Raw genomic sequence first — 24,640 nt, forward strand, 5'->3', positions numbered from 1 at the left:
ATTTGAGTAGCATCAGGGAAAGGAGGTGGTGGTCAGGAATCAAGAAAAAACCTTCTTCTAAGCAGAAAACTTGAAAATTATCTTTGACTCATTTTCTTTCTCAATTTTTATCCAACATTTTGCCCGGTTCTGTATCTTTGAGACTTCTTTCACATGTGACACTTTGTTCTCTCACTACCAACATCCATATCCAGGCCATTTTCTCATTCTGGACTACTATAACCTCCTGTAATGTTCCATTAAGTACAGTCTCTCCTTCAGCATGTATCCTCCATATCAGTCATTGGACTGATCACAAAATGTTCCTTTCATCATGCCATATCCTGATTCAAGAATGCACAGTAGTCAATCAGATTTAAGTCTAGTAGGCTCTTCTGCATGTTTCAGCTCCTTATAAGAGGGACCCAACCTTACTCCCCATTGTCCTCAGACACTTGTTATCCTTGTGGCCCTGGGCAAGTCACTTAACCTCTTCCTTAGTTTTCTTGGCTGTAAAATGGGTATAACAGTAGCACCTACTTCTTAGACTATATAATTATTCTCCATTCCAGCCAGGCCTGATATTTTCCCCATAGATACAGCATGTACCTACATAAGTATATCAAAGTAAATAACAAGGTAATTTGCACAATTAGAGACAGAAGAGACTAGAGAAAATAGTCAGTTCATGTTTATTAAGTGCATATATGTGCCAAGTGCTAAGTGCTAGGGATACAGAGAAAGTAATAAGACAATCTCAGCCTTCATGGAGCTCACAATCTAATGGGGAAGACGACACATGAAAAAGCAGGGGTGGAGATAGGAGAGAGTTAAAGGAGTCATGATGAAATCTGCAGCCAAGAGTGGGAAATAATTAGGAGGTGTTGAGTTTCAAAGTTGATTTCATCTTACAGAATTATGAGTTTCTGGAAATGATGAAGCCCAGGAAAACAGCCAGGTGGGAAATGATCAGATGAATTCTCTGAGTGCTCACCTTAAATACTGGAGGGTCAGGGAAGAAATTAAATGGAACTACTCCAGCAATTCAGACAAGGCAGTGAGGGCCTCAACCTAGGTGAGAGTGGTGGATTTGTGAATGCAGAAAAGTGGGAAAAGGTGAGTGTGAAAAATGTTTTGGAGGAAGAATCAACAAGATTTGGCAACTAATTGAAACAGAGAAGGTTGCAAACCTGAGTTAACTGGAGGAATACTTGTACTCTTGACAGAAACAAGGAAGTTCAGGAGAGATGGAATGGAAAATACTGTATTCTGCTTTGGACATGTTGAATTTGAGATGCTTTTGGAATATCAAATTCAGAATGTTCATTCGATGGTTGATAATGTGGGACTGGAGCTCAGGAGAGAGTCTGGAGTTAGATTTATAGATCTGGGGGAATCATCAACACAGAAATTATAATTGAACTCATGAGTAAAAACAGAAAAGGAGGCAGGAGAGGACCTTGGAGTACTCCTCAAGTTGAGAGATGTGACATGGATGATAATCCAGCTAAGGAGACTTAAGACTGGTAGAAGGAAGGCTAGGAGAGAAGAGAATGTAAGAAACCTAGAGAGAGGAAAGTATTCAGGAGGAAAGGGTAGCCAACGGTTTGAAATGCTTCAGATAAGGTAAAAGTTTAAAAAAAAAAAGGCCACTTGATTGAACATTTAAAGATCATTGATTATTTTGAAGAGAGCAGTTTCAGTAGAATGATGAGGTAGGAAATCAGAATGCAGAGAGTTGAGAGAGAGAAAGGGAAGTAGAGGCAATGAATTCTAGGAGTTTGACTATAAAAGAGAGGAGAGTTATCAGACAATTTCTTTTTTTTAATTGATTCATTTTATTTTTAATTTTCAACATTCACTTCCACAAGATTTTGAGTTACAAATTTTTCTCCCCATCTCTCCCCTTCCCCTACCCCATGACAGCAAGCATTCTGATTACCCCTTCCCCTAATCTGCCCTCTCTTCTATCAACGCGCTCCCCCCCCCACGCTTCTCTTATCTCTTTCCCCTTCTATTTTCCTGTAGGGCAGGTTAGATTTCTATATCCTTTTGCCTATATATCTTATTTCCCAGTTGCATGTAAAAACAATTTTTAACATTTGTTTTTAAAACTTTTTTTTAAAGTTATTTTTATTTATAATGTGGTTGTTATTGTATAAATTGTTCTTCTGGTTCTGCTCACTTTGGTGAGCATCAATCCATAAAAGTCTTCCCAGGGTACCTTAAAATTCTCTTTTTCATTATTTCTTGCATTACATTCATATATGATGCTTAGGCTCTGGCTTACTGCCACTTGCACTGGCCCCAGAGCTCTGCTGCCTGCTTCTCCTTTCAGAGTTCTGGAGTTGAACAGTGAAGGATAGGGAGAGGGCTTATCTAATACTAGATTGCTCCTGAATCTCCATCACGTGTGCTCCTTCCAGTATCAATCAAACAGTTAACATTTAGCAGATTAATGTGGATTATTTTTTGCAGAGGGAAATTTCCAGATAGATGTAGCAGGGACAGAAGTGGAACTATTCTCCCCCCACTCTTAGAAGTCTCCTGAGCTGGGGGAACAATTTCCCGCTTGAGAAAAGTGAACTCTGATTTAAGGTATTGTCTGCCACACGTTCCCCCCGCCAAATTCATCTCTGAGTGTGGCATAGCCAATGGAAGAGTCTCTTCCTTGCTTGTGAGACACAGCATTTAGGCTCCTGGGTCAGTTCACTGCTGAGTGAGGTCAGTCAGGTTCATCTTCAGAGCTGGCTCCTCGCTGGGTTAGATGGCTGTGATTATGAATAGATTCACTAATGGGGTCTAGTTACTGGAGTCTCTGGTGGTTCTTCCTATCTTTCAGAGTTTACAAGATCATGATCTGGTCCAGCCTTTTTCCAGCACTTTTTCACCTCAGCTTTGTGTTGTCCAAACAGTTCGTTATAGGATAGAGATTTCTGGTAAGCCAGGTCAGGAAGGTAAGCTTATCTTCCAGCCAAGTGGTCATCTTTTCCAATAATTGCTGGCGTAGTTTTAGAACAACCCTCCTGCTGCCCTTTAGCTTTGGCTGAGGGATGCAGGACCTCTGAGTATCTGCCTCAAATTTACAGATGCCCGACTCAGGACTGCTTTTCAGTCGCCTGATGAGGTCTAATTTTGGGGCTGTTCCCAGATTCTTCTCTTCTCCTTAGTGGTACAACAGGTGGAGAAGAGGACGTGTGAATCACCCCTGGAAAGCATAGTGGGATCTTCTGAGTATCACTCCAGTTTCTCTTTAACCTGAATGAGGTCATCCAGTCTTGGCTGGAGAAGAGCCTGTGATTAGACAGTTCTTCCCAGTTAGCAGGGAACCATATGATGAGGTCTAGAGGTTTGGGGATGATGGGACCCCAAATCCCGACACACGGGTCCCGCCCGAATGAATTTGAGCCAATCCTTTTTTCAGACAGAGACAAGGTTTATTAAAGATCCGCCATATTGGCCAGACTCATATGGAATCTGAACATTAGTGAGCTATTGGCTAGGTTCTTAAGGAATCTGAGCCTGTTTTTAAAACTTTGAGTTCTAAATTCTCTCCCTCCCTCCCTCCCTCCCCACCCATCCTCATTGAGAAGCCCAGCAACTTGATACAGGTTGTTCACGCATGGTCATGCAAAACACTTCCATAATAGTCATGTTGTGAAATACTAACTATATTTCCCTCCATCCTATCCCACCCCCTCATTTTTTCTATTCTCTCCTTTGACCCTGTCCCTCCTCAAAAGTGTTTGCTTCTGATTACCCCCTACCCCAATATGCCCTCCCTTTTATAATCACCTCCTCTCTCCGTACCTTTCCCCCCTCATCCCTTTCTCCCTATTTTAGTGTAGGGTAAGATAGATTTCCATACCCAATTGAGTGTTATTCCCTCTTTAAGCCAAAACTGACGGGAATAAGATTCACTCATTCCCTGTTACCTCCCACCTCTTCTCCTCTGCTGTTAAAAGTGTTTTTGTGCCTCTTTTATGTGAGGTAATTTACCCCATTTTACCTCTTCCTTTCTTCTTCTACCAGTACAATCCTCTCTTACCCTTTAATTTTATTTTTTAGATAGCATCCCTTCATATTCAACTCACCCTGTGCCCTCTGTCTATCTATCTGTATCTATATAGATTTCGATATATAGATATAGATATATGTGCCCTCAAACTACCCTAATACTGAGAAAGGTCTCATGAGTTACAAAAATCATCTTTCCATGTAGGAATGTAAACAGTTCAACTTTAATAAGTCCCTTATGATTTCTCTTTCCTTTTTACCTTTTCATGCTTCTCTTGAGTCTTATATTTCAAAGTCAGATTTTCTATTCAGCTCTGGTCGTTTCATCAAGAATGCTTGAAAGTCCTCTATTTCATTGAATGTCCATTTTCCCCCCTGAAGGATTATGCTCAGTTTTGCTGGGTAGATGATTCTTGGTTTTAATCCTAGCTTCTTTGACCTCCGGAATGTCATATTCCAAGCACTCCAACATCAGACAATTTCTTGAGCATATGGTAGTATTAAGAAATGCGTTTATTTGCTTTTTTTAGGATAGGAGAACACTGGGCATGTCTGCAGAAAACCCTGAAGCAACAAATAGATAGGAAGGAATTAAGAAATTGGGAGAAGGAGGTTGAGATGATTGGAAGATCAGTCTTCAAATTAACAGGAGTCATTCAACAATAATCACAGCTAACATTTATTTAACACTTTTGGGTTTACAATGCCTTTTCCTCATATTATCTGACCGGACCTTCACAACAACCCTGTGAAGTAGGTACTACAAGTATTTTTGTCCCCATTTAACATATGAGGAATTTGAGCCTCATACAAAGACTAGTCCCTTGTCACATAGCTAGTAAGTGATCAAAGTTAGATTCTAATTCATAATTCTCCTGACTCAAATCTATAGCTCTTCCACTCTACCATGCTGCCAATCAGAATATTGGTAAAGAACATGTATTGGAGAACTGAATTGACCAATTCAGGCTAAAATATTCATGTAGGATAAAAGTGAGTTAGAGATCAGTGATAAAATAGGCAGATTCATAAACATGACAACAGGTTTCCCATTTACTTCTCCAAATACCTCAGATATAAGCTCTGTGCACTTGCCCTGTCATCTTCCACTATAATTTCTTTGCTCTGTTATAAGACTACTAATCTGTAGAATTTGACTGGTAGTATATGATTCATGGACAACAGACATGTGACTATCTACCTTCTTATCCTGCGTTCCGTATCCATATAGAAAATTTATTCATAATACTTCAGCCTAAAGAAGCAACCTCGTAACTGAGGGGAAACATCCCCTTCCTATCCGTCTTTCTGTACACCCTGGGAAATAGTCCTAGTTGCTACAGTAGATAGAAGGATTGGAATAATCAGAGCACTAGGACTTAATACTTTGATTATTCTCTTGCTTATCAATAGTTAATCAGCTTTCACTAAGCACCCTTTATACACAGCATAACTGGACTAGGTCCTGTGGGAAGTATCATGAGACAAGAAATATTTAAATGCTTTGAAACAGTAGTGCACTCTATGAATGTACAGTACTGTTGTTAGGAAGCAAATGATAGAGGCATGGTCCTCTCCCAATAAGAAACTTGGCAATGTTGTGGCGAGAAAAGAAAGCAACCCCCTCGCATTATGTATAGCATGGTTAGTTTGGTTTTTGTTTTTTATCTCTTCACATCTTTCTCCAGTGCCGTATTGTGGTGTAGAGGTGGCTGTAGATTGACAAGGCAGTTGTAATTAAAGTGCCAACTCCCACAGGTCCTGTCATACTGAAAAGGTTTCAGGTACAGGCATGGTGATAAAATGTGTCTGGTGACTGGTGACTAGCTTAGCTAAATTTGGGCAAAGGTCTGTTATCAAATTGTTGAATTTTATGGCCTAGGGAACTCTCGAAGATTGTCTGCCAAGGCGTAAAGAGGATATTATCAGTCAGGGAAATACCTCCATCACTGACATCATAGCTCCTTGAAATATTTAAGTGAATATACATTTGAGCATGTGTGTACATTTTACGTGTGTTTACGGTGACCAAGATCATTGCATAAGGAAGATAAAAAGAATAATAATAATAATAGCTAGTATTTGCATTGTGTTACAAACTTTTCAGAGTGCTTTACAAACATTATCTCATTTGATCTTCACAACAACCCTGGGAGGTAGGTGCTATTAGTATCCACATCTTACAGATGAGAAAAAAAAATTTTTTTTTTTAAATTTGGTTAGGCAATGGGGTTAAGTGACTTGCCCAGGGTCACACAGCTAGTAAGTGTTGTGTGTCTGAGGCTGGATTTGAACTCAGGTCCTCTTGAATCCAGAGGCGGTGCTCTATCCACTGCGCCACCTAGCTGCCCCCCAAATGAGAAAATTAAGGAAGAAGATAAATGACTTGCCCGGGATCACCTAATAATTATCTTAGGGAAGATTTAAACTCAGTTCTTACTTATTTCAAGTGCAGGGCACTACTAATACAGCTAACTGCCTGATAAGTTCAGCAGTAACGTGCAAGATGGAAATATGTAGGAAAATTTGTGAGGAGGAGGGTCTTGTGCAGAAAGGGTTTGATGGTTTGACAGCATTTATGGTGGGGCAAGGGACAAAGAGACAGAGGGGTCAAAGATAACTAAGGTTTCAAGCCTCGGTGATTAGAACATACATTATTGCCAGTTTTAGGGAGCTGGTTTAGGGAGAAAAATGAGTTTGTTTTTTAGATCTCTTGAGTTGTTGGGATGAGTTTGTGTTTTAGTGGGAAAATTGTGAACTAGAAATCAATGAGGCCTTCAGGGGGAGTTCTTTAATCTCTGTGAGTACGTAAAAGGGAAGGTACCAAACACCTTGATCCCTCAGGATTCTCCCTCAGTCTGAGGGGTATAATTGGCTGTGGTTTATAAGTATACATTTATCATGATGAAGTTGCAGTTTTCCATTAGTTTTGGGGAGGTTTTTAATCTTCAGTTTGTATTTTTCTTTTCAAAATGCTCTTACAACTGAATAGAATAGTTGAAATACTGTTCCTCCATCTGTTCTGCTGAGTAATAATTGAAAAGAATAATATATCTTATAATGTCTAACTTGTTGCTTAACATTTCCTTTTTCTTACAATATATTTCTGAAAACTTGTTTCTAGGATATTCCGTTAACTTGTTGCAGTACATAGCTGACTATTGTTAAAGCATCTGAATCTGCCCTGTTCAGCATGACCTTGACATCTCCTGCTTTTCGTACTTGTAGTAGTAGTTAGTTAAGTTTATTAATGAGAGCTGGTGACCATGGACCTACCACCTTTTCTTCAACTAAATTTCCACTTTGGCACAACCATTAAGCCCTTGTTGACACATGGTGATATAAATATACCTACCTAACCGGGTTGTGAGTACCAAATTAAATAACGTGCACAGAGCTTTGTAAAATCTTAAAAAATGATATAAATGAAGGGGCAGCTAGGTGGTGCAGTGGATAGAGCACTGGCCCTGGAGTCAGAAGGACTAGAGTTCAAATCTGGCCTCAGACACATAATATTCACTGGCTGTGTGACATGGTACAAGTCACTTAACCTCGATTGTCTTGCCAAAAACAAACGAAAAAAAAAAGAATGATATAAATGTTAGTTATTATGATGGAGCTAGGTGTTCTTTTCTTTTTCTGTTTTAGCTAAGTGTTCTTTTCTTTTTCTGTTTTGAGGTCTTTGCATATTTGTGTGTATATATGTGTGTGTGTTCCTGATTCAGTTGTATTGAACATTTCCCTTATTTTTTCTGTTCAAAATAGATTTTATATAGTGTAAAGTATAGATTTCTAAATTAGGGGTTGAAGATTATGGAATTATTTAAGATATGTAGCTTCATAAATTGAAAATTGTTATAGGTAATTTATTACTTGCAGAGCCTAAAGGAAAAAAAAATATTTGTCTGTTTTTGTAGATACTTTGCAAAATTCTATAAAGCAAAATAATTAGAAGAGCCTGATACTTACAATTGATTTCTGCATATAGTACCTTATATTATTGTTGGGTCCAGTATAAACCCAAATTCTCCTTTTGAGTTAAATATTGAAGGGGTATATAGCTTTGTTCAGTTGTATATTTTCTGTTATAAACTTTGATCTTCTAAATAAAAATATTTTAATTTTATGGTGTTTAATTCAAGTGTGTACCAATGATGTATGTGTGTTTTGTTTTTTGTTTTTTGTTTTGTTTTTTGCTGTCCTAGTCACGTGAACTGGAAATTTCAGTTTATTGGCGTGATTGGCGATCTCTCTGTGCAGTAAAATTTCTAAGGTTAGAAGATTTTTTAGACAACCAGCGACATGGCATGTGTCTCTATCTGGAACCACAGGGTACTTTATTTGCAGAGGTAATAAACCTGATTGTTTCTTTTTAAAAACATAACCATATATTTAACTACATAAGTAAAACATTTAAGAATTAAGATATGGTGGCATAGAAGAAAGAATCTAGACCCTGGCACTGGCTCAGGTGTCAAGGATTTGAGGTCTGGTCCTCTGTGCATCTCCCACTGACTTGACCTTACCTTCCTGTGCTTCCCTCCTCTCTAAAATGGGCACACTCCACCAAGGGATGGCTCGGGCCCCATCCAGGCCTCAAAGTAGAGGATTCCAATTGATTTCATAGGATGGAAGCCATATGGACTCTATAAATTTACCACACTTCCTTTCTACAGGTTACCTTTTTTAATCCGGTTATTGAAAGAAGACCAAAGCTTCAAAGACAAAAGAAAATTTTTTCAAAACAACAAGGTAATTATTTTACTAAGAAAACAAATTAGCATTTCTCTATGGTGAGATATTAAAGTGCTTCATAATAAAATCTAAATGGGGTTCAGAAAACTGAGAGCAAGGCTTTTCTGTGTTCATTGTCAAACTACAGTTGATGCGCTGCAGAAAAACCTAGTGATGGATGGTTTAAAACCACTAAAAAGGCGGCACGCTCAGTTTGTTCTTCATAAACTATAAACACATGAGTACGACTTTTTTAATTATGGCTTTTGGTAATAGAGATAAAGAAATCACTTGCACTCTTGTCTTTTTATTCACAATATCCACAGGCAAAACATTTCTCAGAGCTCCTCAAATGAATATTAATATTGCCACTTGGGGAAGGTTAGTGAGAAGAGCAATTCCTACGGTAAATCATTCTGGCACCTTTAGCCCTCAGGCTCCTGGGCCTGCAACAGTGCCTGTGGTTGATGGGCGAATTCCGGAACTAACACCACCAGCGAGGTATATGTCTTAAATTTTTAAGGAGGGTTTACACAAAACAGTAATTAGAGAATTTTTATATATGTTGAACCCAGTGAATTAGTTAAAATTCTTATTCTTCCTTTAAGTAGGAATATGAAGTTAGTATTTTTATGTTCATTAGAAGAATCTCAAACTGACATTTAAAAAGAAAAATCTAAAGACATTTTAAAATAGGTACCTTCAGTTTAGTAATTTTGATAAATGATTTTCTCTTCTACAAGTGACCCTACAGTAACCAAATTGGACTTTGAACTTGAACCAGAAGCACCTCCAGCCCCACCACGTGCATCTTCCTTTGGAGAAATACATGAACTTTCAGAATTAAGAGTTTTGGATGTACCAAGACAGGCAAGACTTTTTTTAAATATGTAATTTATTTTTGCCAAACAAATTAAAATTATAAATATGTAAGGAGAAATTTTGTGATATATTTCTAAACTTATTTAAATAGTATCGTTTAAATACTGTGTCTACAAACAGATTGTGTATATTCGTGTACGAAATTATCCCAACTAGATATAGTAAATAAGAGCCAACATCTTAGTCTTTAAGAGTTACTGAAATTAACAATTTGATGTTCTAGTGACCAATTTCAGATGAAAATTTCCCAAGTCAGAAAGATATTAATTTCTGTTATGTGTCACCTTGTCTGAAACACACAACTCATTTTACCATCTGACTATGCTTTGTTTTTCATTGTAGCCTATGTTACAGTTATCTAATTTCACCTCCCTCCCCATTAGACTGTAAACCCCATGAGTTCATTTACACTGTCTCTTATACAAACTTTATGTCTGTCTCAGAGAATAGTGTATTACTCAGAGCACAGTTGGTACCCAATAAATGTTTATGGAATTGAATATATTCCATGAGCTACCAGGGGACCATTCCTATATGAGAACAAAGTGTTCCACCTGGTTAGATCACACGTACTTGTTTGTTATTTCAACTTCATTAGACCACATTCACATTTTGTTTAGAAGACTGTGTTGCCTCTCAAATTATTTAACTTCACTCTTACCTAACTGTGGGTGTGTTCTTATATTTTTTTAAAGGCTAATTGATGTTTTTCTTAATATTTCATAGGATTCAGAAACAGTTTTTAATTTTGAAAATGACAGAAATAGTATTGCTTCAAAAAAACAAACTGAGTATGAGCCTCCTATCCTTCAGTCAGGCCTAGAGTACGGAAGTATTCAAGAACCTGAGGAGAGAAGGTAATATAAATTATGATAAATATGAAACTGACTGAATAGATTTTCATTTGTAATTTGTAATTTATTCTAACATTTGTATTGATAATTACTCTTTTTCAGATCTCCACAGAGATTTCAGTTTAGTCTTCAAGACTTTAGGTGTTGTGCCGTATTGGGTAGAGGGCATTTTGGAAAGGTATGCATTTAAAAATTTTTTTCTTGACTAATTCTAAAAACAAATTATACTGTTTTAACTTAGAAGCAGTCTCACCATTTTTGCAAAAAGGTGAAATACAAAGTGTAAGTAAGTAACTTGCCCATAACATTTCTATATTATTGCAGGTGCTTTTGGCTGAATACAAAAATACAAATGAGATGTTTGCCATAAAAGCTTTAAAGAAAGGAGATATCGTTGCTCGAGATGAAGTGGACAGGTTAGTTTAAAGAAAACAAACTAAAATTATTTGATGTTCATTTTTAAGGAGTGAGTTATTTTATGTACTGAAGTGTGAGTCTTTCTCCATACCTTGTGTAGTATTTTCTTTCTACATTTCATTCTCTTTTTGAACGAATTTAACTGGTTAATGAATTAAAATAAAACATAATGAAATTCAGAAATTAATAATGGCTACAGCATTTTTGCTCTGGAATTCAAAATGATGTTATCAAAAGTAGGACCGTTCTCTGAATGTTGTGAAAAGAGGGCATAACTAATTTTATGAAATTGCCCTCTCACCATGTTTCTTAAATGTCACTTAATTGATGGTCACACAACAGTATGGCAGGTAAGAGCCAGCATCCTTTTAAAAAAAAAAAAAAAGCAACCAACTCACTTAGTGCAGTCATCCCCAACTAGCAAGTATCCTTTATCTCTCCTCCCCTTCAGGGCCAAAATTATTGAGAAAGTCATCCCAACTCAGTGCCTCCATTTCCTTTCCCCTCACTCATTGCTAAACCATTTATAACTTTCTTCTAATCTCATCATTTAACTGAAGCTGTTCTCTCCAAAATAAAAGTGATATATTAATTGCCAGATCCATGTTTTTTTCTCAGTCTTCATCCTTCTTGACCTCTTTGTGGCATTTGATGCTATTCATCACCCTTCTCTTTGGAATATTTTCTGACACTACTCTCTGATGGTTCTTCTTCCTCCTGCTCTTTACCTTCTCTTTCTCCTTTGCTGAGCCTTCACTGAGGCTGTAGATCCATAAACCATACTTTTTCCCAAGGCCCTGTCCTAACATTTTCTCTTCCCCCTCGCCCCCCCATACTATTTTGCTCAATGATCTGATCAGCTCCCATGGGTTCAATTACTTCTGTACAAATGATCCCTAGGGCTTTATATCTATTCCTAGTTCTTTCTTGATCTCCAGTCTCATATTATTCACTGCCTCGTGGACATCTTAAACTAGATGTCCTATAGATGTCTCAAAATTACCATGTCCAAAACAGAGCTCATTATCTTTCTCCCTAGAGTTTCTTCTTTTCCAGACATTTCCTCATGAAGTCAAAATTTAATTTAATTAAGCTTCTTTTTGATCAGTTCTAAATTTTAGGGAATTTTCTTTTCTTGGGTATCATTTTGTACTTCTTATTCCAAACTGTTAATTCTCTTTCCAAATCATTCCTCCTTAGCTCCATTTCTTTTTTCCATTTTTTCCTCTTATGCTTTCATTTGGATTTTTTAAATCTTTTTTTGGGGGGGGCGAGGAGGGGGCGCGGGTAAACCTCTTCCTGGAATTCTAGTTGAACTTGTGTCCGGGCTGTGTTTTTCTTTGAGGCTTTGCTTGTAGCTGTTTTTGAGTCATTCTTTTTTTTCTTGGTTTGTATCTATGGTTCCTGCCACCATAATAGCTATTTGTGGTGGATTCTTTTTGTTTGTTTGTTCATTCTTCCAGCCTACTTCCTGGCTTTGGGTTTATGTTATGGCCAGTCTTTGCTCACTTTCCTGGGGAATGTCTGAGTTGAGTTTTGTCCTCTTGGATCTGTCTGCTGCTTTCTTGGTGTATTGAGTGTGGTGTTATTCTAGAATCTCACCAACCTGCAAGTTTTTCAGTGCTCCCAAAAAGCTCTGCATGTTCCTGATCAGGATTTAGGTCTACACAGCCCTTCTGTTGGAAGTTCTAGTAGACCTTTGAACCAGCCAGGAGGCTGCACTGGAGAGGGACAGAAGTGCTGGTTCCCTTTGGTCTGGGAGCCTGGCTGTGGCTGTTCTGCTGCAGGATTCAGACTGGGCGGGAGCCTGGGACCACTTCGAATCCCCTCAGCTCCTGCGGTCAGCCACACAGCTGCTGCTTGGTTCTGGACTTGTTCCCAGCTCATTTCACAGTCTTGGGCCCACAACCACCCCCCTCACCTATGGCCACCACCCCACTGTAAAATCTTGGATCTGTGACCCAAAACTGGGTGGGGAATGACAGTGTTGCCATTTGGAAACCTGTTCTCATACCCTGCATAAGATCAGACTCTTTTTTGGGGGACCTCTTCTTGCCCTGGTGCACAGCCTTAGTCTTCTTTCAGTTCCTGTGCAGTCATGAGCCTCATGGTGCCCCTCTGGCAAGACCTGATCCCAAGGTCCACAGACTGCTCTCTTTTCTGCTTGTCTCCTTATGCCAGCCTGGGCTAGGAAAATGACTTACTGTGATTTTTTCCTAGATTTCCCAATCAGGACTTCATCAGGTATGTTTCATAGATCTTTGTGGAGGAGCTGGGCTGTATATCATGTCTGCTCTTCAAGCTTCTTGGCTCTGCCTCACCAGATCTTTGACTTTTTAGGGCACCGCCATCCTCCCACTCACTCAGGTCTACTCCATTGGTGTTATTCTCACATTCACTCCATGTATACAGTCTGTTACCAAGTCAGTCAGTCGATCCATAAACATTTATTAAGCACCAGCTAGGTGCCAGGCACTGTGGTAAGCTGGGGATACAAAAAGAGGCAAAAGATAGTCCCTGCCCTCAAGGAGCTGACAGTCTAACGGACCAAGTCTTGTTTCTACCTGCGTAACATCTTTTGTATACATCCTTTTTCTTCCACTTATACAGCCACCACCCTGATAGGCATGCCTTCTGGTTCATCTCCTTGTCTCAGGCCTCTGCCCCCTCAGTCCATCACACACTCAGCTACCAAAGTGATCTTCCTAGAGGGTAGGTTGGATTGTGTCGCCTCTTTCCTCCATGCCCCCCAGTAAATCCAGATTCTCCCTGTTAATCTCCAGGATCAAGTAGCACATTCTCTGACATATAAAAAGCCCTTCCCAGCATTCTAGTCTGTAGGCTTTCCTTCCTCTTCACACAGTCCAGTGGCACTAGTTCACTGGATGTTCTCCAAACAGAAGACTCCCATCTCATGACTCTTCTTTGGTAATGGCTGTCCTGGCTTCCTGCAAGACTCAGATCAAACCTCATATTCTTTTAGAGACTTTTCCCCATCCTTTCTTCCCTTCATCCTCACAGGAAGGAGATTACTTTCCACATACACTGTATATGTCTAGTTACATGTTGCTTCCATGTAAGAATGTGAGTTCATTGAGGCAGGAGCCCTGTTTTTGCCTTTCTTTTTATCCTCAGGGCCTGGCCCCTTGCCTGGCTACAGAGTAGGTACTTAAGTAGTCTTTAAAGTGGTTGGCATTTTGGTATACTAGAAAAAGCCAATAGACTGGAGTCTGAGATCTAAGTTCACATACTCACTCTGACTTTCATTAACTGTATGTCCTTGACAAAGTCTTTACTATGTCTCAGTCTTAGCCTCCTCATCTATGAAATGGAATTAGTATTATTTGTATATAGTTGTGAGGAAATTTTCTTAAATTGTAAAGTACTGTATAAATGTGAGCAGCTACCATTCTTCATTCTAGGTAAGAATTCATGTAACATTAAAGACCGAATTATTTTGGACCCCTTAAACGAATGATTTAATGAACACAAGAGTAGTATCAGTGTGATTATATTGATATCAATTAAGTGAATTACCTGCTCTCAGGAAAGTAGCAAATGGTGAAACTCAAACATTTCAGTAGATAACAGGTCTTGTTTTACTCTTTATACTTTTTTACCTTTGAGAATGATCTATTTCATATAGGTTCATGTCCATCTTCCCACAACCTTCTTTTCCTGTACTTTTATTTTCTTGAAATCTTTTAATTAAGTTATGTTTTACCTATAAGAGCTTATTGAACATAAATTGTATAAATACATTTTTATATGCTTATTCTAAATTGCGGTGGCTATGTTGGTAAATAATAGAATTAGGCAGTTTGGTTTAGTGGATAGAAGGCTGCCTTAAGACTATAAATCTGGGTTCAAATCCACCTCTGACACATACTGGCTCTGAGGCAGGTCTCTTAACCTCTCAGTGCCCCGAACACCTGTCTAAGAGTCTAAGTTAAAGGACACTTAATTGTTATCTGTTATGGCTGAAGGAATTACCTATCCCAGTCAATTACTTGATAAACATATATTAAGCACCTACTATGTGTAGGCACTGTGCTAAGCCTAGGGATACAAAAAGAGGTCAAAAATGGTCGCTTCTGTCAAGAAGCATACATGATAAAGGAGACAACAAGCAAGCACATATGTATGTACAAAGCAGCCTATCTGCAGAAAAGTTTGGAAATAATTAATAGAGGGAAGGCATTAAAATTAAGAGGGTTTGGGAAAGGCTTCCTATAAAAGATGGAATGTTGGTTGAGACTTGAAGGAAGCCAGAAAGGTCAGTAGTTGGAGTGGAGGAGGGCATGAGGGACAACCAGAGAAAAGCTCAAAGCCAAAAGAATGAAGTGTCTTGTTGTGGAACATGCCAGAGGCCAGTGTCATTGGACATGGAGTATGAGGGGGGAAATAAAGTGTAAGAAGGCAGGAAAAGTTGGAGGGGGGGGGGGCTAGGTTATAGGGCTTTGAGTGCCAAACAGCGCATTTTGTATTTGATTTCAGAGACAATAGGGAGCTGATGGAGTTTATTGAGTAGGTGGGGCTGACGTGATTTTACCCTTTAGGAAAATCACATTAGTGGCTGAATGGAGGATGGACTGGAGTGGGGAAGAGACTTAAGGTGGGCAGATACATCAGCAGCTAGTACAGCAGTCAAGGTGTGAGGTGAAGAGGGTCTGTACCAGGAGGGGGGCAGAGTCAGAGGAGAGAAGGGGGCATATTTGAGAGATGTTGCAAAGGTAAAGTTTGCAGTCCTTGGCAACAGTTTGGATATGGAAGGTGGGAAAGAGGGAGAAATCCAAGATGTGAGCCTGAGGGACTGGGAGGTGTTGTCCTCTGCTGTAATACCAATGAAATTACAGATCCAGATTGGAAAAAAAGGAAAGAATATATATGCTAAAAGAGTTAAACAGCAGCAGAGTGGCTTAGTTCATTCATTGTATAACAAGGAGCAGTATCATTTACTGTAAGAAACATGAGGTCATGAGATCACCTTTCAATATTTGGAAGGAATATGTATCTCATTAGAATAACATCTATTACTCTTCATGGGAAGCTGTGTGATGCAGTAGAAACCGAAGTCTTCTGGCTTCAAAATCTGTTTTTCCCTGCACTATCTCGATAGATAGGTAGATATGACTGAATAGATAAAGTACAAGGAAGAATGTGTACACGTGTGTGTGTGTGTGTGTGTGTGTGTGTAAAACAGACGTGTGACCTTGGATATGTCATTTGACTTTTCTGATACTGTTTATCATCTTTAGTAGTAAATGATGCCTTTCCAAAAGCCCCTACCTCACAAGGTTGTTAAATTCAGAAAATGTACATTTAAAAAAAAAATCAAAACATTTTAAATTGTGAAATACCATATAATAGGTAATATTAATAAAAAATATATATTTTCAGCATGCTTAGAAAGTAATCAGAGAAAGCATATATAAGAATTTAGTATATCAGTGCTGTGGTCCAAGTTGAATACATCCACTTAGATTTTCTTTGTTTACTTTCACTCTCTTTTTTCTGCTACCTGAAATCACACAGAAGTTTTTGTCAGTGTTTCCAGGATTCACTGGAGACCACATTCCTTGCTTGGCAGCATTTGATAAATCATCCAGTTAAATTCTCCCATTGCATTATTTGCCCCTTTATTTGTCATGTGGAGAGTCAGCCTGGCAGAGTAGACAGAGCTAGCCTCCAAATCAGGACAAACTGGGTTCCTGTCCCACCTCTGATCCAGGCTGACTCTGTGTCCCTGGGCAAGTTACCTTACTAAGCAGTGTCCCCTGGCTCTCTTGTTACAGATCTGCCATGGCAAAGGGCATTTTCTTATCTAGAGTTCCTAATAGCCAAGAAAATCCTAAGTGCAAACCAGAAAAATAAAATTGTAATGTTGATCATTTGGCATAGTGGAAGCAAATCCTTTTCTTTCCTGGAAAAATTTGACTTTATTTCAGAGGAAGAAAGTAGAAGACCTATCTGTATAAAATGATATTATGGAAAACTAGTGCTGACCTCTGCAATAATCCTTTTCTTTTTAAATATCTTTCAGCTACACAGTGCATTGCTCAAGCCAGTCCTTGGTAGGATACACTTTTTAATTAAGTAAAATCAAAATATTGTTCATAATTCAATAAAAAGGAAAATATTAGGATGGACTTCAACACAGAACTCAGGTTGTTATTCTCCCTAATGGAAATAAATTCAGAATCAGAAAATGTGGTTGATAATCCTCGATCTTCAGCTTAATCTGTTTCCTTTTACCACTTAGTAAAACATGGGCAGCTAGGTGGTGAAGTGGATAGAGTACCAGGCCTGGAATCAGGAAGAATAGCTGTGTGACCCTAGGCAAGTCACTTAACCCTATTTGCCTCAGTTTCCTCATCTGTGAAATGAGCTGGAGAAGGAAAAGGCAAACCACTCCATTATCTTTGCCAAGAAAACCCAAAATGGAGTCACGAAGAGTCGGACATTATTGAAAACAGTAACAACAAAAAACATGACATTAATATAAATATTATTAAATATCACACAAGGAATATATAATTCAAATGTTTTTGGTGTAATTGAAAGGAAGCCCATTGTAATTATAGTTATCTTGTACCAACATTAATTCAGTGAATATTTGAGTACCTACAGTGGACCTAGTGCTGTGCTGAGCACCACGGAAAGAGCCAAAAAGAGCCTGGTCCCATCAGCCATGCTCTGCCATGTTTGCTGGGGAGATGGGACAGATGTGTATGAAACTGTTTTGGAGGAGAAACAGGAATGTCAGGAAGCAACAGTTCCCCACCAGTCATTGGACCCTGTATTACCAGTCACAGCTGACCGAGACTTTCCTTGTCATTCCTTGAGATAATGAGGATTGCCCCACTTAGGGTCAGGTGGCTGCCACTTTAGCATGGTATGGAGGACAAAAAGAAGAAAGACAAGGTAGGTTGGTTATTAGGTAATAAGCTAGCAGAAAAAGGGAAAGGGAGGGGAGAATAGGGTAAAGTTAGATGCCAAAAGGGTAACGGAAAGAAAAAAACAAAAAACTAATACCTCACCTACATAGCCCTGCTATGAAGTTTTATTTACATATATTACTGGGGTTGGAAAAAGGTCAGAAGAAAGATCCAGCTCTTTGTGATATAAAGTAGCAGGATTTAAGTGCCTGGGTAATTCAGAGCTCCCCTGGGTCTTAGTGTCCATTTTCTTCTAGAGGAGCCAGACTTTGAACATGTGGAATGGCAGGGATGTATAGAGAGGTCGTTCCTAGAGGAGAAAAAATGCTCTCATTTCCTTCTGTGGGACTCCTACCTACTTTGACAACTCTCACTTGGAAATACCTTTGGTAGGGTAAGGGAGAGTGCCAGGAATCAGAAAAGTCACTTCAACTGGAAAAATTCATGGATAAGTGAAGTTATGTAGAATAAAACAAAATACAAGATAGACTTTAATTCAGTGTAAGTCAGTAGCAGCAAAATAAGTAATACACATAATGAGAATTTGGAATAAAACCACTTCAAGATTTGGAGGGTTTAGAGAAGGCCTCACAAAGAAAGTGATTTGAGTTCCACCTCAAAAGACAAGGCAGATGCAGAGGGGAAACCACATGAGAATGTACTTGAGAATTAACATGGCTTTGGAGAATAAGGCTCACCCAAGCTAAAACAGAATATTGAGAATTGGTGGAAAATTAGGGACAAATCATTGATTAATCTTACTCTTCTTTTTGTTAAATGTTTAAAAGTTATAGATTAGAAAAATATTAATGATTATAAAATAAGCCTGTGAGGATCAGTGTGTATAAGAGCCTCTCCTTCACTGGTATCTGTGTTCCTAGGTTAATAGTCACCAAACATTTCTGAAGCACTTTCTCTGTGCTAGTCACTGGGCTAATTGCTGGGGATATAAAGAAAGACAAAAATAGGTTACATGCCTTCAAGGAGTTCATTCTAATAGGAGATATGTATATGTTTGTAAATAGAAAGTAATCTCAGAAAGCGAGAACAGTGGGACCAAGAGGTGCCCCCGTTCTGCCTCAGGTGGGATTTGAGCTAAGTATTGAAGGAGTACAGGTGAAGGTAGGAGGGAGGTGAGGGGGCGGCATTTGAAGCACAGGGGACAGGCACACAGAGGCAGAGTTGGGAGCATAAGGAGCAATGAGCGGCCACATCACTCAATCAGAGAGTCCGTGGAGGGGAAGAAAGTACAGAAAGGAGGTGGATGGTAGGAAAGAACCAAGTTGCAAACAGCTTTAAATTCCAGAGAATTTCTCACATTGGATTCTGGAGATATTAGGGAGCTGCTGGAGACAGTGATCTTTTGTTGAGCAGCAAAGATGCTACTATAACCTTGAACAAAATACACTCACGTTATTTAATGGTAGGCTTTTGTTTCAAATCAGGTGAAAAACAATAGAAAAATCAGTTTTTAGGTGATTATAGACGCCCTTAAATATAGAATCTAGCCATTATTTTAAATCTTCATTTACATTAGAACAAAACATCTTCTCAAGTCAGTCACATTTCCTCAGGATGCTTTATATCTCCCCATAATCCAGATTTGCCAAATTTAGAAAAATGATTTGACTAAGTGTTTCAGTATTCATGTAGAAATTCCTTAGGATCATACATCTGGGGCTAAAAAGAAACCTTAAGGTCATTTAGTCTAATACCTTCATTTTAGTAAGATTTAAATGCTGCTTTCACTTCCTTTGATCTCGATGAGTCTATGAATCTCATATTAACATTTTCTTTACAATTTTCTAGCATTAAGTGTCTGTTGGAATTTTAAAGTGAATGCACACATAAGCCTAAAGCTTTAAAAAAAACAAACAAACTGGCTTTTAGATTTTGTGTTCACAATTAAAAAAAGATTGTAGTATGTCAGGGGTAGGAATTCATCTGCAGAAGCTGTTAAATGGAGTCTAGACAGTAGTTCATAATAGCTACATTTACTGTCACTATTTAAAACTGAACAGGTGGCTCATATAATCTAGATGACAACTATATTAATATAGCATTTAAAATACCATGCTGCTTATATAACACAGCAGGTAGACTTTTAAGCATTGTTATAATTATATTTAATTTTTAAAAACCTATTAGCCATGAGATCCAGGTCTCTGTATAAAAACATCTTTACAATTAATTTCATTTTTCAAATGAGTTCATGTTAAGATTCAAAACACTTTAGAGTGAAATTAAGGATGATGGGCCTACATCTTGCCACATTGTGATTTGCAGTTTCATGTTCAAGAATGCGTTGAAAAATCTAATCAAAACCCTTTTTAGTATAAAGCATTGCTTTTTTCTTTCTTTCTTTCTTTTTTTTTTTTCTTTTAAGGGAAGTATGCCTACCTGCTTTCTAGTAAGAGCAGATACGTTATATCCTGGGTGTTCATTGAGAACATAATTATAAAATATGTAGTTACTGTAGAATTCTCAAGGGAATATTTTGGTCAAGGAGTCAAGTAAGTAAAGTGTCAAGGTTACATTAGATTCTGAGAATATTTTGAACTGATTTGTTTTGGTTTAATAGAATTAGAAAATGTATAGATTCAGTTCTACATTTAATATGTCGCCACTTAAGTGTTTTATGTAAAAAATAAAATTTCGTTTAGTTAAAAAAAATGAACTTTGGGATTCTATTCAAATTCGACAAATTACTATAGTTTCAGTTTTTAGTTCAAGCTTCTTGATTTTATTATCTCTTTTCCTTGATTTTATTATCTTTTTTTTACTTAAACAAAGATTTACATTAGGTCTATCCCAGGTAGCTTTGCTTCCCAATCCCAACCATCTTAAATATATGTTGGTGATCACAAATATGAGTGTGGATAAATCAAAACAGTTCTTTCCTGACTACTGGAAAAAACATAGCGTATGTGTTAACGCTGCCATCCATAAAGAAGTCTATGGTATAATCATATTTTAAACACAACATTAAGTTAGTAGGTATGAGATTATAAAATATTGCTTTATTTCTGAATTCTTATTTAGAGTTAATCTTATAAACTTCTTGTTTTCAATATTTATATCTTGCATATCTTACTGCTTTTTTGCTCTCTAGAAAGAAATTGTTAACACTACTGGTAATCAAGCACATGCAGATTATGATTTCATATCTATGTATGCACACACACTAAAGGTGTGAACCTAGTCAAATGTTTAGTGCCCTTTCCTAGGCTTTCTGTTCTCTGTAGCAGATAGTCATCATTTTAGTTGGGAAAAGTATAAACATATTATTACTGTGCAGTCTCCTGCAACATTATGAAAAGAGTGTCACTCACAGGATCATAGCCTTAGAGCTCCAGAACAACTCAGAGGTCATTTAGTCTGGCTTCATTTATGGTGAGGAAACTGGGGCCTTAAAGAGGTCTTAAGATCCACAGTCACACAGGTATTTAAGCACTTAGAGGCAGAATTTGAATCTAGTACTCAATCTGTTGTACCCCTAATATCCTTCAAAAATGCTATTAAATTCTCAGAATTGGCACTTTGTTTGAGAGCCAGGCTTCTAAATCAGGATCTTTACAAAACACCATTTGTGGCTGATAAATTATCAGTGCATATAATGACTTCGGTTATGAACTCTATTTCAGCCCTTTCCTTTCACTTCCTAGTAATCAACTAATACTTTTTTTATTATCTGTAATCAGAAGTAGTATGGAATTCTATGAAGAATTTGACCAGATTATTGAAAGCAAATCAGTATTTATACCTGGATGCCCAGTGGCTTAAATGCAAAGGTGTGAGCACTAAGGAAGACTGCAGAAAATAGAGTTTAGGCTTAAGAAATGAAAAAACCAGAAACTTCTATATTACTCAGATAGTTCACACCTATATAGCATGTTATTCTCTTCAAGAAGTAGATACTGAATATGGCAGGTTATGTGAACAACAACACGAAAAATGAAACTGGCATTTAACAGACAGGAAATTATTTCTCTGGGAGTCATTTCCTGTCTGCTAGTGATATGGAAGTCACCAACTGTGGGATTATGTTTAGTCTAACTAGGTAGAGCAAAGGTCAGAATGAACTAGAAGAAAGAATAAAGAGTAGGATATATAACTTGCAGTTACAGCCATTTAACACAACCTATTTAAACTAGCTCTTGACTGAAAAATGCGTAAAAATAAGGACACTGACTATCACCATTTCATAGAGATATCTCACCAGTAGAATCACGACAAAGGCCAAAAAAGCCCAGAAATTGCTTCAGCCAGCAAAAACATCACCTCTTTGCCAAATGAAGACCCCACAACAGCCAATGGCAACACTGGTTTAGAGCATAGGTCTGTCTGTATGCGGAACATTTGTGTGGAGGACAGCAAAAAAGACCAGACATTATAATCTCATGATACTCTCAGGAACATTTATAGATAAAATAGCAAATAGATAATGAAACCACCACATTCATATTCATAGTATCTCATTATTTTATGTCCTCTGTAAGGTCATGGAAATGGCACTATAGATTAAGTGATTTGTATCTAGAAGTAGATACACAGAGGAAATTTGTGCTGGAGTTGTTGTGAGTGAATGAATGCGTGAATGAATGAATGAATGAAGGAAGGAAGGAAGGAATGAATGAAGGAATGAATAAAGCATTCGTTAAGGGTTAATTTTGTGCAAAGCACTAAGTGTTGGGAATATAAATAGAAAATTAAGACAGTCCCAGCTCACAGTCTAATAGGAAAAACAATCCATAGGGAAGGTCATTGGTTTTTTAATTCTCTCAGGCATTAATTACCAAAATAGCTCAAAGAAGAGAGACATTAAAAGAATGGAAAAAATCAAGGACACTATTATTAAAAAAAAGAAAAATAAGAAGACATTAATAGCAGCTTGACCTCGCACCATACATCACTTTAGTATCCTATCACGTTCATATGCCACAACCTGTTCAGCCGTTTCCCAATTGATGGCTGTCTAGTTTCAAATTCTTTGCCACCACCAAAAAAAAAAAAAATGCTGCTATGAGTATTTGTACCTACGGGTCCTTACAACAACCTTGTTAGGTAGACACTTACAATATTATCCCAGTTTACAGGTAAGGAGACTGAGGTTTAGAAATGCTAAATGATTTAACTTTAGTCACATAGGTAGTCAGATTTGAACCAAGGTTTCACCTGATTCCAAGTCCAATATTGTTTTCTTTAGTTTTTTTTTCATTGTCTGATCTGTTCACATGAGTTTGATTGTCTTTGTGCAGATGACCCCAAATTCATATGTGTATCCCTGATATATACTCTTAACTCCAGTCCTATATTACCAACTGGTGGGGGGAGGGGGGAGAGATATCATATCTCATAGGCATCTCAAAGTCAGCATGCACCAAACAGAGCTCATTGTACTTAATCCCAAACCCATCCCTCTTCTAAAATTTCTTTGGAAAGCAATGTCATGCTCAAAAGAGAAATAGGACACATAGATATAATAGCAGCTTTTTGTGTGTAATGGCAAAGAACTGGAAACTGAGGGATGCCTATCATTTGGGAAATGGCTGAATAGGTTATGGCATATGAATATAATGAAATACTAAAGCACTGTAAGGAATAATGAAGGCAAAGAGAAACATGTCAGAGAAACCTGGGAATATTTTTATGAACTGATATAGAGTGAAGTGAGCAGAATCAAGAAAACAATGTATACAATAACAACAGTATTGTAAAGATTTAAGAACTCAAATCAATGTAACAACCAACCAAGGTTCCAGAGGACTCATAATGAAATGTACTGCCCACCTCCTGATAGAGAGGTGATAAACTCAGGATGCAGAAAGAGGTGGGGAGGGGGGAGTGATGCATGTATGTGTATACATCATGCACACACATACATACATACATACACATACACACACACACGTATATATATATTTTGTTTGACTCTTCCTGTTATTAAAAGGAAAAAAAGGTGTCATCCTTCCAGTTGTCGAGTTCGTAATCTCAGGTTTTTCTCCCCAAGCAGCCCTCCCAAATGTAATCAGTTGCCCTGTCACATCAAATCTACTTCCACATCTCTTACATCCAATTCATAATCTATACTCATACAGCTACTACTCTTGTTCAGTCCCTTATAACTTCTTACCCAAATTATTATAATAGCCTCATTATTGATCCCCTTCAAATTTCTCCTTCTCTCCAATACATCTACCTGTTGCCAAATTAATATTTTTAAGTCACAGTTCTGACTGTGTCACTTCTCTACTCAAAAATTTTAAAATGTCTCATTATCTCTAGGATAAATTATAAATTTCTTAGCCTAGAACTTAAAGCCCACCACAATCTGACTGCACTTACCTTTTTTGGCTTATTTTATATTATTCGATGACATGCTAGCTCCTATTCCCATTACTACGATGATGCTATACCTCTACCTCTTAGAATTCCTAGATTCCTTCAAGGTCCAGCCCAGGTGCTCTTTCCTACAAGATGTCTTTTCTGATCTCCTTAGTAGTTAGTAATGCTCACTCCCTACTGAAAGGACGTCTTTATATTTACTTATCTGGGTGTATGTTCTATTTCCCCAGTAAATTATAGGCTTTTTCAGGCAGGAACTCTTTTGATTTTGTCTTTGTATCTTCAGCACCAGGGCTTTATAGGTAGAAGGCACTTAAATATGTGTTTGAATGTATTAAACATCTTCTATAACAAACAAGACAGGATTGTAAGTTTAGCACTGGAAGCAGGCTTAGAAGCCATTTATCCAACTCCTTCAACTTAGAAATACAGTCACTAAGGTCCAGAGAGGGGAAGTAACCTGTGTGAGATCAC

At 37.9% G+C, this 24,640-nt stretch overlaps 1 protein-coding gene across 3 annotated transcripts in view; it reads left to right on the forward strand.

The window, feature by feature from the left end:
- Positions 1-24,640, forward strand: part of LOC114030683 (serine/threonine-protein kinase N2) — a 170,643-nt gene that overhangs the window by 117,937 nt on the left and 28,066 nt on the right. For all 3 annotated transcript variants that reach the window (XM_027845537.1, XM_027845556.1, XM_027845546.1), the window contains exons 9-15: positions 8,202-8,345; positions 8,673-8,748; positions 9,057-9,231; positions 9,474-9,600; positions 10,339-10,469; positions 10,569-10,644; positions 10,791-10,882. In XM_027845537.1, coding sequence (XP_027701338.1) covers positions 8,202-8,345; positions 8,673-8,748; positions 9,057-9,231; positions 9,474-9,600; positions 10,339-10,469; positions 10,569-10,644; positions 10,791-10,882 — 821 coding nt within the window. The remainder of the gene's footprint in view (positions 1-8,201; positions 8,346-8,672; positions 8,749-9,056; positions 9,232-9,473; positions 9,601-10,338; positions 10,470-10,568; positions 10,645-10,790; positions 10,883-24,640) is intronic.

This window comes from Vombatus ursinus, unplaced genomic scaffold (assembly GCF_900497805.2).
Source record: "Vombatus ursinus unplaced genomic scaffold, bare-nosed wombat genome assembly UNPS02005264.1, whole genome shotgun sequence".
Taxonomy (NCBI): Eukaryota; Metazoa; Chordata; class Mammalia; order Diprotodontia; family Vombatidae; genus Vombatus; species Vombatus ursinus.